Here is a 23,410-nt window from a genome sequence, read left to right on the forward strand (position 1 = left end):
ACGGAAAAAGTTTTACAGTGTGTAAGCCGGCTAACGGAGGGAAATTTAACCACACTCTTTCTTATATACAAAGTATAGATACGTCAGCTATTAGGACGATACAATTACTATTTTGGGGTAAGTGTTTCGTATGGGCACCGTTTTACTATGTAATTGGACTAATCTGTGCACGAGATGACTGGACGATAGTACCCTACTTTTAGCGATTGGTGGTGGCAGGAACTGTCTGTGAGTTGAAAGTTGAATCTTGCAAAATACCTACTTGGCCCATTTCTCTTTGTCACTCATTTGTTTATGCACTTCAATATATTAAACAGAGCAACTTTCATAGAACTAAAATAACCCCTATAACATTACAGGCACGCCAGGTGAGTGTTTCATTAAATGCTGTAGCTTTCTTGAACCAATCATCACTTTTTGGCTTTGTACGTACTACATTGCTCAGTCTTGCGTAGACTATTAAACCGTCCATAGCCGTTTTGCTCTTTAGTACCGACCGCTTTTTCATTCAGCGGTTAGACATGTTTGTCTATCCAATCGTGTCTGAGTTCATTAGCTACAGTCTTACTGGCTTTATCCCTGCTTACAGACTGTTTTCCCTTCTGCCGTTTACACAGATACAACATTCGACCTATCACCACTGCCTCAGGAGGTAACTTAGAACTAGGTTTGAATTCCTGTAATTACGTGTACGTAGCTCTAAAAAGTTCCTTCCTGCTCCTAGACTGTTGTTCAGTTATGGCCATAATCAAACTGCAAATACTACTTCCTCTCGATCATCTGAATTAAAGCAAACAATATTCACGAATATGTTAGTAACCGCAACTTCCACAACAGATAGAAAGTGTTAACAACCAATACTTACATCATAGATCTGGCCGTGGAAAGGGTATCTGAAATGAAATGAAATGGGGTTTAACGTCCGAAAAGGTATCTGAAGTAGAATAACCCGACATCACAGATTTGAACAAATTATGGACAATTATCTAAGAAAAACTGGAGAAAAGCACCATTGTGGTATAACTATCATTCCTCTGTATCTAAGTTTGTATTATTCGGTATTCCCGACCTATAAAAACATTCATTAGAACATAGTAGACGACTAGTTTCAATATTTCCTTACTTGTAAGGAAATGGCCGCAGAACCAATCTAAACTGATGTCACATACCAAACATTTCATCGGATTCGGATTCAGCAGCCTTAGAAAACACTCGTCACCTAAATTTAGCTGAATCCGATGAGATTTTTGGTGCACGCCAATGTGTACAAGGGACCTCGGTTCTTCGTCGAATCCGAACTGACAAGGGGGAGCCACATCGGAAAATCTGGATGAACTTTCTCGGCCAATGCGGGGATCGAACACCGGACCTCCAGTCTAGCGAGCCAGTGTCTTATCCACATATTCATGTATATGTGTTCTTGTTTTATATGTGTTCTGTATGTACATATATTTATTTTTTTAAATTCTGGAGAGGAGCCAATATAGGTTTAGGTTGTTCCCCAATCCATTTTTAAAGGAAATAAAGTATAAAAATAACTGATTTGTCAATATAAAATGTTATAAAATCTCACAAAGCACAATCAATGTCCTTTATTATATAAAAACGTAATATATCCGTATGTATCAAGATTCAAAGAGCTAGAAAAACATTTATTTGGCTGGATCCGCTCGAGTTGTTTTCTTTTTTATGTATATAACTTCGCCAGGGATTATAATTATGTTGTTTTTACATATCGGTAATAAATCAAAACTGCGCTACGGACAATACACATTTAATTGTAAAGTTTCGAAACTGAAACTGAATTAATGAAGTGTAACTGTTATAGTAATACTTTAGTAATACTAGTCAGTGTTAAAAGCTGGTGACATACATTCGCCTATAACACATCTTTGAATGCTGTTTTTTCTACGCCTCGTCAATAGATCAGTTTCGGATGGGACTTCCTGTCGGTTTACTTCTTGATCCATCCGCCCCAAAATCGGGAATATTCTTCATTCTTCAACACTAGGCAGAATTAGTAAATTCAAACACTATTCTTCACACCTGGGCATAAGACTCAACAGAAATAGTCACACAGCGGAAGGTGGGAGAGTTGCTAGAAGTAGGCGAACTACATTCTAAGAGGTGAGTGTGAGATTTCAGTTGGGCTTTGCGTGTTAAATCAAGTCCCTCTGGGTTGATATTACAGCTCGCTGTTTGGTCGTTTTTTTTAGGACTAGCGGAAACTAGGAAATACAGTAAGTTCTTATGATCTTTAATATTCAATGATTTGTAGTTTCAAGCATTGTACACGAATATAGATTATACGAATCTGAATTCTCACAAAACGTCTGCTGAAATCCTACACTGTTCAGGAGCGTGATGGCGGGTAGGCAGGTATGCAACCACCTTCAAAACAAGCGAAACCTAACCCCCAAATACTCAAGGTAATGTCCGTGTCAATGTCAACAAATTCCCATTACCTTAATAGCAATACTGTGTCCTTGTGTCCTGCTGCCTTTTATTTCAACACAACGCATGGGGATAATTGTTGAAAATTATTTGTTTGGGGCTATATTACTTGCACAAAGCATTAACGAATGTACCAATTGCACTCGATACCAATCGACAGGCGGTTAACAAGGGCATTTTCTTGATTTTCGACTTTGTACGGTTATAAAAAAAGTGAATGACGGATCAGATTCAATCTATGCTCCCAGAGATATATACAACGGTAAGCTTCTCTGCACCTCATCTGGGAATTATGACGGCATACCTATCTAACTATTGATCCCTGTCGTGTGTATCGCTCAGATTTGAGGTTTTTTTTACATCGGTTAGGGTCACTAAAGAGAATCAAATGAAATTTGAGTCATATTCTAGTCATCAAGGCAAAGTGTGTTTTTATTAATCAATTGCGGTTTTAAATATAATATCAGCATTCGATTTCAACAGTCGACAATTTAAGAACCGGCAAATGAAAATAAACATCTCAGCCTCGCACCACCTGGATCTTGTCAATGCAAGATACGTCCGCATTTTGCAAGAGATGGACAGAGAACAAGCTAAGAAAACGATTTGTCGTTCCATCAGACGGGCCAATATTGAAATGACCCAAGATGTTTGTGACATAAACAAATATGTTAAATTTCATGAAAATCAGATAACAATTGTGACATCTGTCCAGCCCCGTGAATTATCCCACTGATACAGACCCCGAGACGCAAGAGAATTGTAATAAAATGTTATTAACCCTTCACTGTCTCCTTTCTTAAGCTGGTCGAAGAGATGGCTCGTTATTGTTTGCTTGAAAACATGATTCATTGGTCTGCTTGAGGGAACGTCTACTATTTATGTGGTCAGTTGTAGAGTCAAAACGCCTGTACAAGGACACTATATTACATACTTTTCATCGATAATGTTAAAAATGAATAACAAAAGCACAAAAAGCATCCTTTTTTTTCTAATAAAAGTTATCTTACTCATTCTCACCATAAACGGGATAACTTTAGTCAAAGATATGTAAACCCATCACACGCGCAGTGATGAGATGGTCTAGAAAGAGTACGTTGATTTTAAAGGAGCTAAATCGCTAACATTTGGGACCTAGAAATTGACAAAAATGGGTCGCAACGCATATAATACTGTAATATGAATGTATATAAACTGATTTACATTCAATGGTTTCCGTTTTTACTCCAATTTCAAAATCAGTTATGTTCGGCGAAATAAGCCAGCAGTCTCAAGCGAGTGCAAATTTCTAGCGTCTGGGTATTCCAGTCTACATACGTCGTTTGATTTGGTGCAATGTGTCTAGCCTCGTCCCTCGAGTCTCTTGATACAACTGGGGCTGAAGCGCATTATGGTACACGATTCGTGTACCAATGGTAAAATGTTTATTTTATCTTAAATATTGGATATCAAAAGCCCATCTTTCTCCGGTAAGATCACAACAAGAATGTTGATTTAATTTGACAAATAAATCGTGTTTTCAATGTTAAAGATTTTGGACGATATTGAGTTAGAGACTTAGCTACTTTAAATAAAAAAAGGAAAATTTAATCTTGTAAAATGATTACAAATTATATACAATTCCTTTTAATGGCCAAATATGTTATAAGCTGCAAGGTTTGTGCATAGCGATATTGTTTCCTAAAATGTCAACTTTGTGCATGATAGTTTCGGCAGACCCTATGTTCAAACACGTTATTTACGGAGAAATATGGTTTACAAAACAGGTATGATAACGTTGACTTCTCCATTTGCTATTTTTCATAATAGCTGTAGGATTAAGAAATTGACATTTCAATGACGATATTATTTCCTGAAATGACACCATATGCATTTTAGTTTCGACAAAAGAAAACTTTATTTACGGAGAACTCTGGTTTACAAAACAGCTATTTTTATATAATAACATGCTTTTCTTTCATCATATAAGCTGTGCGATAAAAGGTATTTACATTTCAATAGAGTGAGCTCTATAAATAATTTTTCTCGCCTTTCAATATCAACATTTTAATATAATATGTCATTCAGAAGGTCATTTGGGAATGTGTTTTAATTGACAAGCCACACAGTTCGACAGGCACCCCTGATTCATGTCACATGCATAGGCGTATGAGCCGGGGGGTGGGAATCTGACTTTTCGGGCAGACGGGTAAAGTGAAAACAAAAATTATTATTTCATTTAGTTAGCAAAATAAAGTGCCCGAAGTTTAATAAAACACTAATTTTACTTTTCTTTTAATTAAATTAACTATGGATTAAAACATTTTGTCTGGAGTCACTCTACTTTGTGCGATATTTTTCGGGCATCGATTATTATTTGTGAATACACCTGCAACAGCTTAATTCACGGGCTGGAATAGCAGAAACACCTCGCGACGATTGATAGCTTGTTTGGGATTTGGGATTCCGGCATGTCACTTAAGGTAAGCTATATTGGGCCATTTTGAAGCTGCTGTATTCACGGGATGGAATAGTATGAAATGAAAACACATATGCGGCCATCAAATTTTCCAAATTATACTGGGGCAGAGGGAGTGTGTACTACACGGTAAGCTCTGCTCCTTCGCTTCTCGCACACCCGTCTGTAACCCGAAAGTTTTTCGGGCATTTCAGGTTCTGCCCCACCCCAATATTAATCGAGTCCATACGGATATGCATCACGGGACCATTTTATGTATAAATTGATCTGATATTTTTAGATTTATCTTGGTTAGAGAACACCGGTGAAACACCCTTGATAAAAGGCTTCTGGTTATTAAAAAAAATTAAAAGCCACGTCATCATCCAAATGTATAAATAATGAACAACAGCAATCACATGTTATACTTATACAATTTCATATACCGTCTTCTTTATATTATTGTTGGTATACTTATTCAACAAGGAAGTTACTCAAATATCTATTTTATTTTTACACACGTGACGGCGTTAATGGGTCAATCTCGATTATATTTTGGAGAATTTGGAGAATAAAACTGCATAACTTTGTTTTAAAAGCCCTTAGAATCCTTTACCTTAGGGTCGAGCAACTAACTCAATATACGTGATACGTTTTCAAGCAACTTAAACCGTCAGTCTTCATCTGGAAATATAGACGGGTGTCCCAAGCTGCATTATTTTAATCTTATTAAAATAAGGTGTAGGTGATATTTACCTTTCATTATCAAGTACAGCACTGTATAACACTCTAAAGGAACGGTAATAGATTATCAGGCCACTCACCGGAATAATTGACTCGAATTCGTAAAAGGGTTATATGCCGGATAAGAGGTTTTGACGTCAACATCCAAACGACTCAATATTTTGAGCTGAAATTTGAGACAAGGTAAATATGCCATTCCTCTATATTTTGGCGCTTAAATTTCATGCGTACACGGACTTTTATTTCCGAGACTCAAATCGGGATGGTCCATTTAAAGGACAATATTGGTGTCAGCCATTATCACATAGAACAGGTTAAACATTGCTACGATAGATGCGTAACGAAGATTTCAAGAAACGAAAGTGACGAAAACAAAAGGAAAACATGAGTTATCCTTCTATATAACTGACTGAAATAACGGGCCGGCGATATCAGATACACAGGTGATTTTCTGCACTGATAATTCCGTTGATGAGTAAACGTTGTTGTATGAGGTGTAACGATAGAAATAGACGATGTTAATACAACCGTCTTAATGCTAGGTTCCCACCATCTCGATTCGCGCGTTGGAGCTTAGCGGTATGGGGGAAACCGGGGGACCCGGAGAAAACCCCCGAGATTGGACAGGCGAACCTACTCCTTGCCATTTACACGTATAAGCGGGGATTCGAAACCAGGCTGCTTGATTCAATGAGACCTTGTTATTCAACACACACGCGTTAACTATTCATCCAATCCCACCCCTCTCCACCAGCCAAATGCCCGAAGTAGACCATAGGATTTAATTACTCTTTAGATCACTCTAACATTAATACAACAGAGAGAAACACGAATTTATAATCCGTGACGATATACTCAGGTGACAATTTTCATTGACATAATATAATGAAAACTCTATATTGTATTGCGTTCACAAGTTATTTTAGCTTCAATGGTAATAATTCCGGCAACATCTATAAAAAGTGATATTATGCTAATAGGTCAACTCCTAATACCTCAATCTGTTTTGCGATATAATTTCCAGTCTATTTCAACTAAAGTTGAAAAGGGTTTAATACGGAAATATTTGGGTTTATACCACTCGGTACGTCCCATTTTGCCTACGCACAACAACAAATTATATGGCCTGGAGATTGTATTATCCCAACTTGTATACCCTCTCTATAGATTCTTCCACAAAACATCCCATTTAGGCCACAGCGTATAACATTATATCAAAACAAACAGAAAAAAAGAATGAAAAAATAATTTAAATAGAAATTGTATGAAATATGTAACAAAACAAGATAGGAAATATGTAGATATAAACACCGAAACAGTTCATTGCTGATTAGATGTGGGTCAGGATTTTGAGAGTAATGAAAACAAATTTTTGTGAACAATATTTATTCAGAAACTGAGGGGATTGGGGAACAGGCAAGGCCTATATAAACCCCTCTCCCGGTTACAAATAAATTACATAATATAAATATATTGAAAAAACAAAGAAGAAAAAAAGGAATAGATAAAAAGGAAATTATATATATATATTATGTACACATAACCAAATAAAATATTTACATGTAAACATAAATTTGAAATAATTAAAATCAGCTATTTTTTTCAAATTTAAATCTTTCGGTTTGTTCAATAAAATTATGTACCTGGCTAAATATTGACACGTTTTCGTCGTATGTTAGTGTTTCAGATCCATATAGTAATAAAATTTGTAGTCGAAATGAGGTATAGTAGAAATGGGACATAGTCGGAATGGGGGTGAACCCAAGTCATGGCATGTCACACCCGGTTTGCGCGGTTATCTGTGTGAGGTTTGGCTCTCAAGTGATTGTAATATCTGAAGTATTTTGGTTTTGACAAAGAAATTTGTTGGATTTCGTTTAAATTTCAGTGGATAGTGAACGATACCAATGTTTATTAAAATAACCAAGTGTCCACGGAAGCACCATGCAGAAGTTGCTAATTTTTAAATCACAGATTTTGACCAAATTTGGTTTATAAGTTGGTATAGTCCCAAAACGCATTAATGTGTAATATCAGATAAATCCTTCAATTCCTGACTGAGAAAATCGAAGAAACATTTGTAGCACCATGGGTCGTTTTTCAGACCTAGAGAGCGGGCGATCCCAAACCGGTCGCCACCTCCGGCATATACTCAGGTGACAATTTTCATTGACATAATATAATGAAAACTCTATATTGTATTGCGTTCACAAGTTATTTTAGCTTCAATGGTAATAATTCCGGCAACATCTATAAAAAGTGATATTATGCTAATAGGTCAACTCCTAATACCTCAATCTGTTTTGCGATATAATTTCCAGTCTATTTCAACTAAAGTTGAAAAGGGTTTAATACGGAAATATTTGGGTTTATACCACTCGGTACGTCCCATTTTGCCTACGCACAACAACAAATTATATGGCCTGGAGATTGTATTATCCCAACTTGTATACCCTCTCTATAGATTCTTCCACAAAACATCCCATTTAGGCCACAGCGTATAACATTATATCAAAACAAACAGAAAAAAAGAATGAAAAAATAATTTAAATAGAAATTGTATGAAATATGTAACAAAACAAGATAGTAAATATGTAGATATAAACACCGAAACAGTTCATTGCTGATTAGATGTGGGTCAGGATTTTGAGAGTAATGAAAACAAATTTTTGTGAACAATATTTATTCAGAAACTGAGGGGATTGGGGAACAGGCAAGGCCTATATAAACCCCTCTCCCGGTTACAAATAAATTACATAATATAAATATATTGAAAAAACAAAGAAGAAAAAAAGGAATAGATAAAAAGGAAATTATATATATATATTATGTACACATAACCAAATAAAATATTTACATGTAAACATAAATTTGAAATAATTAAAATCAGCTATTTTTTTCAAATTTAAATCTTTCGGTTTGTTCAATAAAATTATGTACCTGGCTAAATATTGACACGTTTTCGTCGTATGTTAGTGTTTCAGATCCATATAGTAATAAAATTTGTAGTCGAAATGAGGTATAGTAGAAATGGGACATAGTCGGAATGGGGGTGAACCCAAGTCATGGCATGTCACACCCGGTTTGCGCGGTTATCTGTGTGAGGTTTGGCTCTCAAGTGATTGTAATATCTGAAGTATTTTGGTTTTGACAAAGAAATTTGTTGGATTTCGTTTAAATTTCAGTGGATAGTGAACGATACCAATGTTTATTAAAATAACCAAGTGTCCACGGAAGCACCATGCAGAAGTTGCTAATTTTTAAATCACAGATTTTGACCAAATTTGGTTTATAAGTTGGTATAGTCCCAAAACGCATTAATGTGTAATATCAGATAAATCCTTCAATTCCTGACTGAGAAAATCGAAGAAACATTTGTAGCACCATGGGTCGTTTTTCAGACCTAGAGAGCGGGCGATCCCAAACCGGTCGCCACCTCCGGCGTATAACAAATGCATTGTTTCTTACAACATGTTCTGGAACAGCCCATGATCGCCTAGTATTGTCTCTGGCCGCATTTGTTTCTTGTTTTCTTCTTGTAGGACTCCACTTTAAATATTGTGTATCTATTCTGCCATTGAGTTTCTGGTTACACATAGTAACAACAATACCACATTTCGTTTCTACATTTTATATTAAGCACTGCTACATAGGTTGTAAAGTTACAAGCATAACAAAGTCATTCTCTCTAACCTGCGCTCATGCAGTCTCGGCGAGTCTGCTGATGGAAATTCTACATCTTCTCCTTACGAGAACTACCTGGCTGTCTACCCTAGAGCGCACATTCTATTAATTATATATTCTCAGATTCACACACATTAATTATTCTAATGGCTATTTATGATGTAATTAATTAATCATGTGATTGGTCACTCTTGCCAAATATGAAATGGTAACTTTCCTATCACATGCTTTTAGAATTTATCCTTGAAAAATGCAAATGACCAACATGTTTACTATACTATAGCTCAGTTGGCAATGGAGAATAATTAATCAAAACCATAATATTATTTTACATAGATGTTTCTTAGCACAAATTCTTGCCCTCCATATTACTACACATTTTTCATATGGTGAAATTAACAAAATCCGTCTTTTCTCAAATACCAAATTTGGCAAGTCGTCGCACCGTTACTATACGTAGCAAAAAGACCAAACATACAGAGTCTGTAGATGACCTAGTGCTATTACAACACAATTAATTTCAGAAGATTCGGGTGAACGATATCTGTATACTAACTGGATATAAAAGGATATCCAAATTCCCCATTTCTCGTCACCCAACGTTTGACGTCCTATAGCTACTTCTACCATGGGGTGGGTTCAGAATATTTATGCTCACAAGCAACCACCCAACCTATGATACAAAAAATAAAAATGACCGAAATTGACTTGGCAAAAACCTGTAAAGGAACAATAACCCTCGACAATAACTTGTAATTCAGCTATTTTGGAGATAATTACCGGTAGTAGATAAAAAAAAACTAACAATAGTTTTGTTCGTTTCATACATAAGATGTTTACTACCAGCTGGTGCCGATGGGAATTGACTTCTGCAGTTGTACAGAAGTTACTCCCAAATAGACATTATCTTAAATACAATAACCCCAAAAAACTGAAAGAATTCAGCTAAACGTCAAATTCGTACCACCAACCCGATTGATGGTTAAAATGTTATGTTTTCAAAGCTGAAAGTCTAATGCTTTTCATTATTCGTATTGAAATATACTTAAATGTCGGAACAAACCAGTTGGTTAGATTAATGTAATATATAATTCAATATCAAATTATACACGAGAGAACGAAAACATCAAGTAATATGCATAGTATCGAAGCCTATAACCTATTGAAATACAGGTTAATATTCCCACGATCCTGTTTCTTGTCGATATTAGCATGTATCGGAACGTAATTTGATGTTTTAAGGCCCCTGATTATTATATGACAAAAGTTGTATTGTGTTGCACGCCCAGAATATGCCAGAGTATGCACCAAATCGAATAGGCCCTGGACATTGTTCCTCACCCCCCCCCCTCCGGGTACGGAGAAAAAGAGCCTTCAAATCTTACTAGTGTGACGGGACTCCCAAAGCAGCTGCTTGTGGGCGACTAGGTTTTATTTTCGAAAATGTGCGAATCAGGTTTTTCTAAAATAAAGACGAAAATATTTTCGTGTCAGATGTGATGAATAACTTTGACGCGTTAACATATACTATTCAAAAAAAAGTAGGGGATATTTGATTTTGGGGGCATAATACTAAAATATGCAAATGACTACGAAAAAAGTCACTATAGAACCTAACAGAAGAAACATTTCCAGTTACATGTGACGCCCAAACTCACCAATAGCTACCGCATGGAATGCAGGTGATGCTTGGGATCATCATGGGGGTCCAACCCAAGGTTTGCACGACTCTGACTTTGAATGTTACAGTCATTGTGGCATTGAATTCCAGGGTGGAAACATCAGTTTAATTGTTTTAGTGACCAGAAAACAAATTTTGATATGCGTCGGCTTACCCAAAATGAAAGGTTACGTGCCCTTGGCATGCTACAGATCGGCACAACACAGGCGGTTGTGGCGCGGACGATGAATGTTTCTCAGTCTGTCATAAGCAGGCTATGGTCCAGATACCGTGATACACAATCTGTACAGGACCGTTACGTGCCCTTGGCATGCTACAGATCGGCACAACACAGGCGGTTGTGGCGCGGACGATGAATGTTTCTCAGTCTGTCATAAGCAGGCTATGGTCCAGATACCGTGATACACAATCTGTACAGGACAGACCACGCTCAGGTCGACCAAGGGCGACAACTCAAGCCCAGGATCGATTTATCCGTACCTTGGCCTTGAGAAATCGTGTCATCACAGCAAATCAGATCAGCGTTCGTCTTCAAACAGACACTGGTGTGAGAGTGAGTGGCCAGACGATTCGGAATCGACTGCATAGGGGTCACCTTCGCGCCCGACGTCCTCGCGTGATCCCTTGTTTGAGAGATCATCACATTCAGGCAAGACGTCGTTGGTGTAGGGATCGTCAACACTGGGATAATCGACGCTGGAGCAATGTGATGTTTTCAGATGAGTCAAGGTTCACTGTTGATTTTTTGGACAGACGTAGGAGGGTGTGGCGTCGTCGAAACGAGCGCTTCCAAGACGTTAACGTTATCAGACATGATCGATTTGGGGGTGGTTCTGTTATGGTGTGGGGAGGCATCACTGTTGCTGGAAGAACGGCTTTACATGTTGTTGCAGGGCGTGTTACAGGCCAGTACTACCGGGACAACATCTTGGCAGTCCATGTTGTGCCGTTCGCACGACGTCATGGCCGCCGTTTCATCTTCCAGGATGACAACGCAAGGTGTCACAGGGCCATGATCGTTACAGGTTACCTCCAACAACAGAACATCACCACATTACCTTGGCCAGCACTGAGTCCCGACCTCTTCCCCATCGAGCATGTCTGGGACATGCTTGGACAGAGGTTACTTCAACGTCAACAACGTCCTGCCAATGTCCAAGAACTTGCTGCTGCGTTGCAACAGGAATGGGACAATCTGGACCAAAATGACCTTAGACGTCTCATTAGGAGTATGCCACGTCGGATCAATGCTTGTTTGGCAAACAGAGGAGGATTTACCCGTTACTGACTTGGTTGTGATGCTGTGGTAACTTTGCTGTTTGACCCCGGGTATCATTTTAGCCTTATAATGGTCAGTCTGTGCCTTACTTAGTCTAACGATCATATGGAATAAATCGATGAATGTGAACTTCATTTCATTTTGTCATTTGTTTCTTCGTCAGTTTCATTAGGTGACTTTAATAACACTTAAAAATCAAATATCCCCTACTTTTTTTGAAAAGTATATCTTAAGCAATACATTTCATGTTTTATCAAGGCCATTTGAAATATAACGATTTTATTACAGAAATGGTGAAGTACACGCAAAAGGGAAAAATGGCACCGAAAGGGTACAGCAAAATTCAATCAAATTATACATTTCTGCTCGGCGATTTAGAACCGACAAGTATTTGTTTTGCTTTATTCCAAGAGCATCTATTCGACCAAAATGATATCGAGAAGGTGACATCAAAAGCTGGAACAAAGGAACAAAATAACCAGATCTTAACGATTTTACTTGAAAGATCCGGTCATAATAGTTATGAAAAGTTTATTGACGTCTTGAAAAACCTCAATTATGACCATGCCGTGGAGATACTTGAATCAGGTTAGTATTGTTACTAACTACATGTGTATCACTTAAATTAAACTGTGTTCAGCATAGGTCGAATTATCTTTGTGATTATAATGTATTTCTAGAAATTATAAATTTGTTGTGGTTGACTAAATGGTAAACGTCAGTACGGTTCGCTACCCTTTGCTATTGTTTTTTTCTGTATGATCGGGACTAGTCACTATGTAAACAGTTTCACGAGGTCACAGATCGCCAAATATTTTATCATTAATTCTAGTCCCTACTCGGCTCTCACTCTCACTATCGTGGAATCGAGAGAGAGAGAGAGAAATGGGGTTTAACGTCCACTCGACACAAACTAGGTCATTTTGGGACTAACATGGTTTAATTTTATTTCAATAATTCGCTTGCGCGTAGGGATCTTTAGCAGTGGGAGGAAACCGGAGGACCCGGAGAAAACCCACGAGGTTGGACAGGCGACCCTACTCCTTGTCACCTTGTCACGTACAACCGAGGAATCGAAACCCCGCCAGTTGACTCAGTGACAGACCGCATGATACAGCGCGCGTGCTAACCATTCGGCCATCCAACCCCCCAGAAATATATCGCTTTTAGATAAGAATTTCCTGGTTTACTTTTAATTTTTTACATTTTACTATGCTACAGATCGCATTTTGAACATGGAAGTCCTTGACAGCCGAATTAATTCGTAACCTTTTGTTCACGGTGGGATATATCTTTTAAATAATGAGCGGGGATGATCGTTTTCTCCATGACTAAGACTTGCTGTTTTGTATAGAATGTTCAGATGACTCCGATGAAAGCGGTTTTATCGAATTTAATGAAGGCAGAAAAGAAAAGCAGGAAAAGAAGAGCAGCTTGGCAAGATTTAAAGAGGCTATTCTTCATAGAGGAACCCCGAATGGTAGTATGTTTTATATCTAATTGTATCATGCCCAAAAATATAAAATACCCTGTTTGCCGTTACTTGGACAAACAATCTTCACAATATTTATGGTGGTAACGTTGGTATATTAAGGTCACCTGAATATGACTTGTGAGGGGGGGGGGTTATAAACAGGTTTTTATGTCCATGTCATGGGTACTTTCATTCCCTACATATTTTCATGTCATTATAACTATGGTAAGTTGTTTATTATTTATCCCAAACCTTCCTCACATAATGTTCGGGAAAATAATACCGTTTCCAGCCGTTTACCGGACATGAGAAAAGGTGAGAAAACGTTGTTTAGATTTGGTGATTTTGAATCCACAAAATTGAGTCGGTCGGAAAACGTTAATACAGAGCTATGGGGATGGCGAAGATATAACAAATGTTTACATTTCTTAAATTTAGTTTTTGATTCTGTGAGTCTCATATTTGTGTCCAAGATCGTCTGGTAAAATTCATAGTTACTATTATTAAATGTTCCTATTACACCGTTTATAATAAATGAAATGGAAATAAATTAAACATAGATATGAATTTAGGGCCTTGAGAGTCAGGTACATTACACTATGGTTGTCTCGTGGTCCTTTAAATTCTGCCCGACAATTAATGTGAAGAAATTTAACTTGATCTCTATTAATTTTACCGCTGTTCATTCGACCGTCCGCCCACAATTTCTTTACGCCGAGTTTAATTTCTACCCCGGATATACTTATCCTAGGAGTAGGGTCGCCTGTCCAACACCATGTGTTTTCTCCGGGTCCTCTGGTTTCCTCCCACTGCTAAATACCCCTACATGCGCAAGCGAATTATTGAAATAAAAATTAAACCATATGTTAGTAACCAAAATGACCTAGTTTGTGTCGAGTGGATGTTAAACCCCATTTTTCTCTCTATATATACTTATCCTTTTTTTTTGTAAACAGTATTTTATTTCATTTGAAAATGGATTGGAGAACAGGCTGGGCCTATGTTAACTCCTCTCCAGAATTTACAAAAATAAGTTTAATTTATGTACATACAGAACATAATATACAACAAGAACATATAAAAATATAAAATTATTTGAGATTTAAATATAAACTAAACATTTATACATATATACAGTTGTCCGTTCCGTTATTTTATATTAATATGGTACCAATATAGTAGTGCCGCAAACCCCCTCCCCTCCATATAAGACCTACCTAAACGTGAAGTATTATTTGGTATATTATGTATAGAGTAAATAAATCAATAACAGACGGGATGATTTGGACGTTAGAAACGTTTTGACAATTTTAATAAATTATGAACAGTGTTAAAAATGAACTCATTTTGATCAACTGAGAGGACAAACTGACCATTTAATAAAGTACTAATATCTTGAAATTGCTGCTTTAGTAAACCAATAGTTTGACCTCGGGCACCCGAATGCAAGGAGCATACTAGTAGATAATGATAACCACACGCGCAGGCGGGGCTATCCGTTAAATGTCTCAAAAACTTATGACCATTTAAATCGCAGCAGCCTAATCTCAGTTTACTATGTATTATTTGATTTTTTCTATCTCCAATATAATAGTACCGTGGAATAATATGGTCGTTTTTAATCAAGCTTGATACTTATCCTTATCTTAGGTCTTTATCAAATTTGATCAACATCCAAGTTTCTCTTTTGAGACTTGGCTGCTGTATGGGGCGTATTCCCAACCAGCTGCGATGAAAATTAATATTTGCTTCCATAGTACTATTGTATAATATCAAATTACTATTATCTTTCTAGATGAATTCGAGGAAATAAGGCTGGTTATAGTTGGAAAAACTGGGTCCGGGAAGAGCTCCTTGGGAAATAGTTTATTGAATAAGAATGAATTTGCTTGCAAACGATCATCTTTATCGGTAACGAAAGAATGTTCAGATGTTTCAGAGCGAAAACTTTACAAATTGAAAAAATCGCTGAAGGTACTCGACACACCTGGCTTTTTTGATACGAGATCAGATGTCAACGTTGCCACAGAAATAGCAAGATGTATCCTCAAAACAGCTCCAGGCCCGCATATATTCATATACGTCATGAGTATTAACAGCCGATTTTCTAAAGAAGAAGAGGATTCCATCGATCTTTTCAAGAATACTTTTGGTAAGCACGCCCTTGACCATCTGGTTGTGGTATTTACTGGCGCTGATCAGCTTGAAGATCAAACGCTTGACCAATGGCTGAAAGAAGCACCTGTTAAATTGCATGCGTTTTTAGACGAGTGTAAACACAGGTATGCTGCTATCAACAACAAGGCAGGGGAGGAGGAATTAAAACACCAGGTTATGAAAATAGCAGAACTTCTTGCCAAAACTCACAAAAACAATGAAGACAAACATTACACAAACAGAATGTACAAAGAGGCGGAAGCTATCTTTCGTGAAAAGAAAGAAGAGGCCAAAAGAGAGGGTGAAAAGAAAGAACGAAAATTGAAGGAACAGTGTAACAAACTTTTTGACAAACTGAACGTACAGACTGATGAATTAACAAAGAAAGAGAAATCACTTGTCGAATTACAAGTTGCATTTAAGGCAAAGGATGCAGACATAACCCGACTAAAGCAGGAACGTGAAGCAAAGATCCGGGAAAGTAAAAGACTTGAGTCAAAAGCAAGGGATGAAGAAATAGCCCGATTAAAACAGGAACAGGAGAGTAAAAGACTCAGCAAAGTAATTGATGAATTACAAGAGACACAAAAGAAGCAATGGAAACAGATAATTGATTACGAAGCAATGCTGAATTCTACACCTAGTATGGAGAGGAATACTGGTAAACTTCTTTATGATGTCATTTTCACTCATTTCCGACTTTTTCTCGTAAACCATATGATGAATTTCAGTCAAATTTTAGGATCGACGGTTATATATGTTATTATTGGATTGTGTTTATTCCGATTCGTTCAAATGTGGGATTTTAGCTCCGACCTATAATGAGGAGGCTGGGCACCTTGAAGGGGAAAAATTGAATATTTGTAGAAACATAATTATATAAATTTTAAAGAGGTTAAGGTAATTGGGGTATTACCAATCGTTGGACTGTGCTGCAGGTGCTTATAATTGGATGCATATTTGCCTGGTATGTCATGTTATTTTTTTTAAACAAGACTTTTTACAAATTGACTGAAAATAGGGAAGCCCTGGCCAACCCACGCTTATTTTTATATAAGGAAAACGAAGTATGTACAGCACTTGACCAAACACAACCTTTACAAATATGTTTTCGTGTGGATTTTAAGTTTGTAAACGTTTCACCAAAGTGCATAAAAGTCCAGATCTAACTCGAAACCAACTGTTCCTAGACCAAATAGAAGCGTACGAAGTAAAAACAAAAACAAATTTCGGCCATTTAATGCCTGGTTATTTTAACATCTAAGGGCTATAAAAATGTCTTTTCTGCTTTTGGTTGAGTTAAGATATGTCAAGACTACACAGTAACTTCTAATTGAAGTAGATTGTTCAAAGTTGGTGTTGATGCCCGAGAGGTGAATGTCTTGACCGCGGTCGACGATGAGAATACTCCGCTTGAACATGATAACTCTGCTTCTAACTTCGGTAGAATGATGAAAAGTGGATGATATACTTTGACGCAATGACAAGTATTTGACGTAGATAAAGGTAGTTATAAATGTGCAAGTAATTATTATTATTATTCATCTTCTATAGCGCTTCATTATATCCGATGATATATCTAAGCGCTTTACCTAAAAAGACAATTATATATTTCAGAAAGCATAAAATGCAACCAATGCTTGCACACAGTTGCTCATGGCTCTGATCTGTTGAATATACCCGGTGTTGGTGCTCTTGAGAAGTCAACAGTTACGGTATTCGGCGCAGAGGGAGTATTAAAGCAAAAATTCATTAACGAAACGGGTATAATATTGACATTTTATTTATTTCACTTTAATCTGGTTATATTCAATTTCTGGTAAATGCTAAAGCCTAGTTCACAACCCGGTCTTACGCCCTACGGGTGAAATTTTAGTAAACACGTACGCGTCACTTTGGTGTGTTCGGCACCCTAGAAGATCATGCAGACTGGTCGTAGAGACTTTTGGTCCTACACATGCTAATTCTACGAGTCTTACGAACAATCACGAATGCATGTAGTACGTACGAGGACCGTACTCCTGTTGTACAGTGGCACAGCTAGCAAGTTATTTGCGATAACAGTAAGACAACGTCAGACGCACGGCTTTATACGAGTGACGTGCATTAGACCTACCGCACATGCACTACTGACTTACTATCATTGCGATCCGCGGGTCAGAAGTACATCGCACTTACTACCGCTGTGTGTGGCGTGCATTCAGTGCATAAAAACGATTTACTTGGGAGATTGTCTATCGTGTATGACTGCAGAAAGCACAAATATGGCTCGCGCCATACCGGCACGACTAAGGTTGTTGATAGAAGCGTGGCATTAAGACACGAGGTCATATGGCCACTACTAATACAGGAACGTCGACTTCGGAACATGAGTCGGCTTTTTGTTCAGTATCACAACCTATTCGAAGAGCTAGATAGGGAGTCACTAAACTGGCTACCATCCGATTCCTGGCTACAGGAAATATATACAAGTCACGTAAGTTTTCATTCTGTTTGGCATCAAATACCATTTGCATGTTTGTACCGGAGGTGTGTCGTGCTATATACGATGAATACAGAGATGAGCCATTTAGCATTCTTGAGATTGCCAACATATGGCTCGAGGTGGCAGCTAAGTTTTCCGCAACTTCTGCTACTGGGTGCTCCACTGACTGTTCCCGCTCTGGGCCTTTCGTCGCTGTTCCTATGTTTTAAACTATGAAAATATTCAATTTCTTTAGCTAATATGCCAGAGGCGAAACTGGCGTGCTTTTCAGTTTTGTCAGGAGTAATTGTCACGTGCTAATCACGTGCATAACATGTGTGGGCCGTACTTCAAGTGCACGAAATTGGTTAATTTTAAGTCACACCTACTACGCAAGCATTACTGACGCACTGAGCACTAACGCTTTCTACGGAATTACAAAGATTTTTTTAACGCTTTGAATAAGTCACACATGCAGCCTGTACGTGACAAGTACCGTGTCCGTATTATTTACAAAACTTTCACCCGGTTTCTTGCGGCTGGTCTGTGAGCAGCCAGACCCTACGATACGTGTGTGTCCATAACACGTACGGTGGGTTGTGAGCCAAGCTTAAGAAAAGTAGTCGTATATTGTGATCGGCAATGTTCGTCCGTCACTAATCCACACCTGCAAGTGTAAACTCCTTTTGCAGCACAAATTCTGAATAATAGATGGATTCGGAGTAAAGATGGTCTCGACGAGTTTGAATGTTTTTGTACAAGTGGTGTTAAACGCACAGTGCAGTACATTTACAAACATCAATTCTTGACATATATTCATCAAATTGTCAGTGTTGGTAATTTTGCAAATTGTTCTATACCAGTTCAAGCAGTAACTCAAAGTCAGAGTATTTCATTACAAAAGGCAAGTGGAGAGGGGGCGGGGGTCTCGGGGTGTTTCTTTTGAGAAATATGGTGATGTGAATGGTGATTTGTGACGCTAATCTGTACTCGAATATAACATTTAGTTTTATCAGCTACATCACCCCAACCAACAAAAAGGTAAAATTTACATGTTTCTTAGAAACATAATTTGTAATACTATCATTTGGTGGGAGAATAATAGGCCCAGAGTAGTCTCCCCTGACCGATAAACCTACACTTACGTTACAGAGTTAATGCGTTGTGGTATTGAATCCTGTCCGAATTGCTTGGGACAGAGTTAATAGTGGGATTAGTTGACATTGAAGCTGATAGACGCTTTAGTCGGCCTAACAAACCTCGATCTATGTTTGTTAGTGTCTACGCTGTTCATGTAAATGATTATTTTGCACGTACATTAGCAGCTTAGTAGTATTGGCATCTGTAAAAAGAAAACTCCAATATGATGGGATATTAAAACAGCAATATTTTTATTTCCATTATGTTTTTCTTTATTTTTTTCAGACGATATCTTTGATGTATACACGACTTCAAAAGCTGACATTAAGGTCACCAGTAATCGAATCGGACATCCTAAATATGTGTGGTATGACATCGGCTATGATTGGTCCTACATGCACTGTAAAGGCAAGGAATGTAAAAACCAAATTGGATGGTAAGCCATCACATTCATTTCTATCGTTCTATATTAAAATAAAGTTTTGCAGTTGTCAAACTACCAATAATAAATATATGATAATGCCTAAATGGAATGAGTATGTCGTATTTTCTTATGTTAGGGCATTGGAATAGAAAGTCCTGGTTTCGAAACCCGACGAGGGCTCACAAATAAAGTGCTGCAGAGTCGTTCGGAAGGGACAAAAAACTCGCGGTCCACCCATGTATTCATTGGGATGAACGTAAAAACGAAATACTTGACATAAAGGGTAAACAGAAACTGTAACATTCTTCTCCCTAGCATTGAACAAAAATAACCATATGTTAGTCTCAAAATGAACAAAGTATCGGGTTGACGAGACGTTAAACCCCATTCCTTTTCTTATGTTCGATGTGACCAAGCCCGTAGCAGCGTCCAGTGGGAGAAACGATTCTTTCCGCAATGGACAAAGGCACGATTGGATGCACCGATCGTTTCCAGGAGAGGCAGATTTCCCTCTTGCCCCCCACCCACCCGCTAGCTACGGGCCTGGTGACACGATTACGGGATAACGTTTGCAAGTTTTACTTTAATTTTACACAGGAAGTATCAGAAGAATGGTGATACACCATTTTACGGTTTGATAGATGCCAACGTGACAGGTAGGCTACTGTTTATTAACATGCATTCTATAGACAGTCCGACACATAGCAATCACACCATGTAGAAACAAGCATGAATTAAAGATGATTTATTTTCGATGGCCTACACTACATGAAGATCTGACCAGTTGTTTTGGCAGGTCGCGCCAGAGGTCATACGTCAGACATTTGATTAACCAATCACAGTTTCGTGCAATTCACGCCAAATGCTTGTCGTAAAAGACCGTTTCCTGGCTAATCTCTCACAACACCCAGAACACGTCAATGATAACAATTTACTCTTCCAGATCCTAGTGTAGAACAGACCAGTAAAACGAAATTTTGAAATATAAAAAAACGAAACGAAATAGGATCTGTGTTTTAATCAGAATGCAAATGAGAGGAACAGTTAGTAAACAGGGCAGATGTTTTCGATAGTCATAAATACTATTAAAATTCAGAGCCATGGGTCAACTTAGTAATGGCCCCTGTTTCCGAACGGCGAACCTAGTTTAATTATGGTCCTGATTTTCTGTGGTTATCTCCGTATTCATCGAATAATATTCATCTTTGTATTTCTCTGTTTCAGATTAGGGCGACTCACTGGTTAAGTGTGGTGCAAGAGGATGTTTCAACCGCCGCTTTAAAGGCGATGTTAAACTCTTTATTTTTTTATCAAATTTCAATGAATTGCTAACTATTCTACGAAATGATTCAAGGAATTAAAACCTGTATCGTTCTTTTTATTTTAGCCAGTCCCAATAATGTTTGTTTAGACACTAATTTTAGGCATTTCAACATATATTACTTTCTATTGATTTAATACTTATTTTTATGTTTTGGTAATTGAGATATGATATTTAGATAACAGTTTCATTGTATGTGTTTTACGGAAGACCATAAATCATCGATCACAAAACGTATTCAAATCAACTAAATTTCTCAGGCTAACGATGCCATCGAAAGTTGATTATGGTCTTGATAAGTTAACTAATGACTCATTAATAATTTAGATAACATTTAAAAACTAAACAAAAGACCTAAAATAGGCAGATTTAGCTCTTGCATAATGCATATTTAACGTTTAGTTTAGACACTTATTATTTTTCCTTTTACCTACGTCCATTTAGCCGTCTATATTGCTTATTTAATTATAGTTTTTATTTTATTGTGAATTCTTTTTAGGTTAGAGGTATACCTTAGCAACTTTTTTTTTATAATCTTTATAAAGATGCATCCCCACGAAAGTATTTATCCGGTAGTTATTTCCAATAAAGCTGTGGCAATTTTGGTATATCTTCTTTGATTGGCATTTAGTACTTGAGCATATTAACATAAGGTACAATTTCAGTATTAAACCCAGTAATTGTGTATCCATAAAATTGTACCTTGTGTTAATTTGGGTATACATTGAATGTAAAGACTCTCAATCTTTTTAGAAAAATATTGGATTTCCATGGGTGGGCCACACAAGACAAAATTGAGGGTATCCTAACGGACAGCTTGTCTGATATGTTGAACTAAAAACAGATTATCCCTCAATCAAGTTGCATGATAAACAAGGCTGATGAAAATAAATTCTCACTGCATGGGGTAATGTATTGAGAGAGATTTGAAGCAAACATTTTATAAATTGATTTAAGGATGTTATTATTCCAAATAGATCACGAAAATCACACAGTTTGTACGTGGGAATGGATCTTTAATGTTGAAGTATACTTTTGTCACCTCTGTTTAGTAAGTCCCTTTGTTGCGCTGTCGGGCAGTCAGTTGCCATGTTCATTAACAGATAAGGTCTACATCTTTCATTATAATCTATTGATATATGGTTTCAAGATGGTAGAAAACCTATCTGAGTAAATTACAGATCTATAATTCGTTTTTTTTTATACTTTCGATGGTCTCTACCACATGAAGATTTGACCGGTTGTACTGGACGGTCGCGTCAGGGGTCGTACGAGCGGCTTTTGATCCTGTGACGTCAGAAATTGATTAATCAATCAGCGTTGACGTTTCTAGTGGTTTACACACAGTTCCATGCATCAACGACCAATAACAGCTGCCATTGTACAAACCATGCTATATTTTATTTTGACCATACACAATCCATTAAAAGCATTATAGTAAATAAAAATAAAACGAGTTGTGAATGTACAAGCCAACCCATGGACATGTTTACTGAATAATAACAACATTCTGTATATTAAAATAATAGCCGACGTATTATTTACTTTTAAATGTATGTAAACGATCTAAATTGTTGTGAATTTTATTTTGATTTTTCATTGCACTATTTATATCTTGACCAATTTATTCGTGTTCTTATTAATCATTCTTTTATCTTCAGTATGTATGTACTGATATTTATTAGAATATATATATGTATGAACTGAAGATAAAAGAATACAATATAATTTGTAAAACTAAAATTGTTTCACTAACGATGATTGTCATGGTAAACGGAGTTGGCATTGTGGCTGACTTCATTATGGCTTAAATAAAATCAATATATTGATCAGTTGTTAAAGTTCCTTTCATATATATAAGTTCTAGTATAATACTAATTTTGTTTAGAGCAGTAGACCATTCATTCGGCGGCGACTCTTCCCGTGAATGACAGAGATTTTCTGTAAAGTAGTTCAATCTATCCCTACTGTCTCGTTCGTTACAACCCCTCTCAAATATCTACCTGAGAATTATTTGTCTCACACCAAGTATTTGTCCAAGTATATTCAGACCCCCCTCCCGAAAAACAATTGGGGGGGGGGGGTATTCGCAATCCATTTACCATAAATAAATTCTGGCATTTTGCTCTGCCAACTTAAATTTCCGCCGTT

At 37.3% G+C, this 23,410-nt stretch overlaps 1 protein-coding gene across 6 annotated transcripts; it reads left to right on the forward strand.

Annotated features, from left to right (window-relative positions):
- The first annotated feature begins 1,889 nt into the window (after positions 1-1,889).
- On the forward strand, positions 1,890-23,091 carry LOC126822114 (GTPase IMAP family member 7). Of its 6 annotated transcripts, none has more exons than XM_050550863.2 (8): positions 1,890-2,127; positions 12,568-12,867; positions 13,634-13,759; positions 15,549-16,571; positions 17,528-17,674; positions 19,800-19,950; positions 20,536-20,594; positions 21,163-23,091. In XM_050550863.2, the coding sequence occupies exons 2-8, from the start codon at positions 12,570-12,572 to the stop codon at positions 21,165-21,167; spliced, it is 1,809 nt and encodes a 602-aa protein (XP_050406820.1). In that variant the 5' UTR covers positions 1,890-2,127; positions 12,568-12,569; the 3' UTR covers positions 21,168-23,091. The 6 variants fall into 6 exon arrangements, with proteins under 6 accessions (XP_050406820.1, XP_050406821.1, XP_055956779.1 ...); XM_050550864.2 differs by having other exon boundaries at positions 2,114-2,240; XM_056100804.1 differs by having other exon boundaries at positions 2,114-2,240; positions 16,323-16,571.
- Positions 23,092-23,410: the final 319 nt, after the last annotated feature.

This window comes from Patella vulgata, chromosome 5 (genome assembly GCF_932274485.2).
Source record: "Patella vulgata chromosome 5, xgPatVulg1.2, whole genome shotgun sequence".
NCBI classification, from domain to species: domain Eukaryota; kingdom Metazoa; phylum Mollusca; class Gastropoda; family Patellidae; genus Patella; species Patella vulgata.

Coding starts and splice junctions, on each gene's coding strand:
- LOC126822114 (XM_050550863.2), top strand. CDS start 12,570: ATGGTGAAGTACACGCAAAAGGGAAAAATGGCACCGAAAGGGTACAGC. Junction 13,760..15,548: donor TCATAGAGGAACCCCGAATG/GTAGTATGTTTT, acceptor TTATCTTTCTAG/ATGAATTCGAGGAAATAAGG. Junction 16,572..17,527: donor TAGTATGGAGAGGAATACTG/GTAAACTTCTTT, acceptor TATATATTTCAG/AAAGCATAAAATGCAACCAA.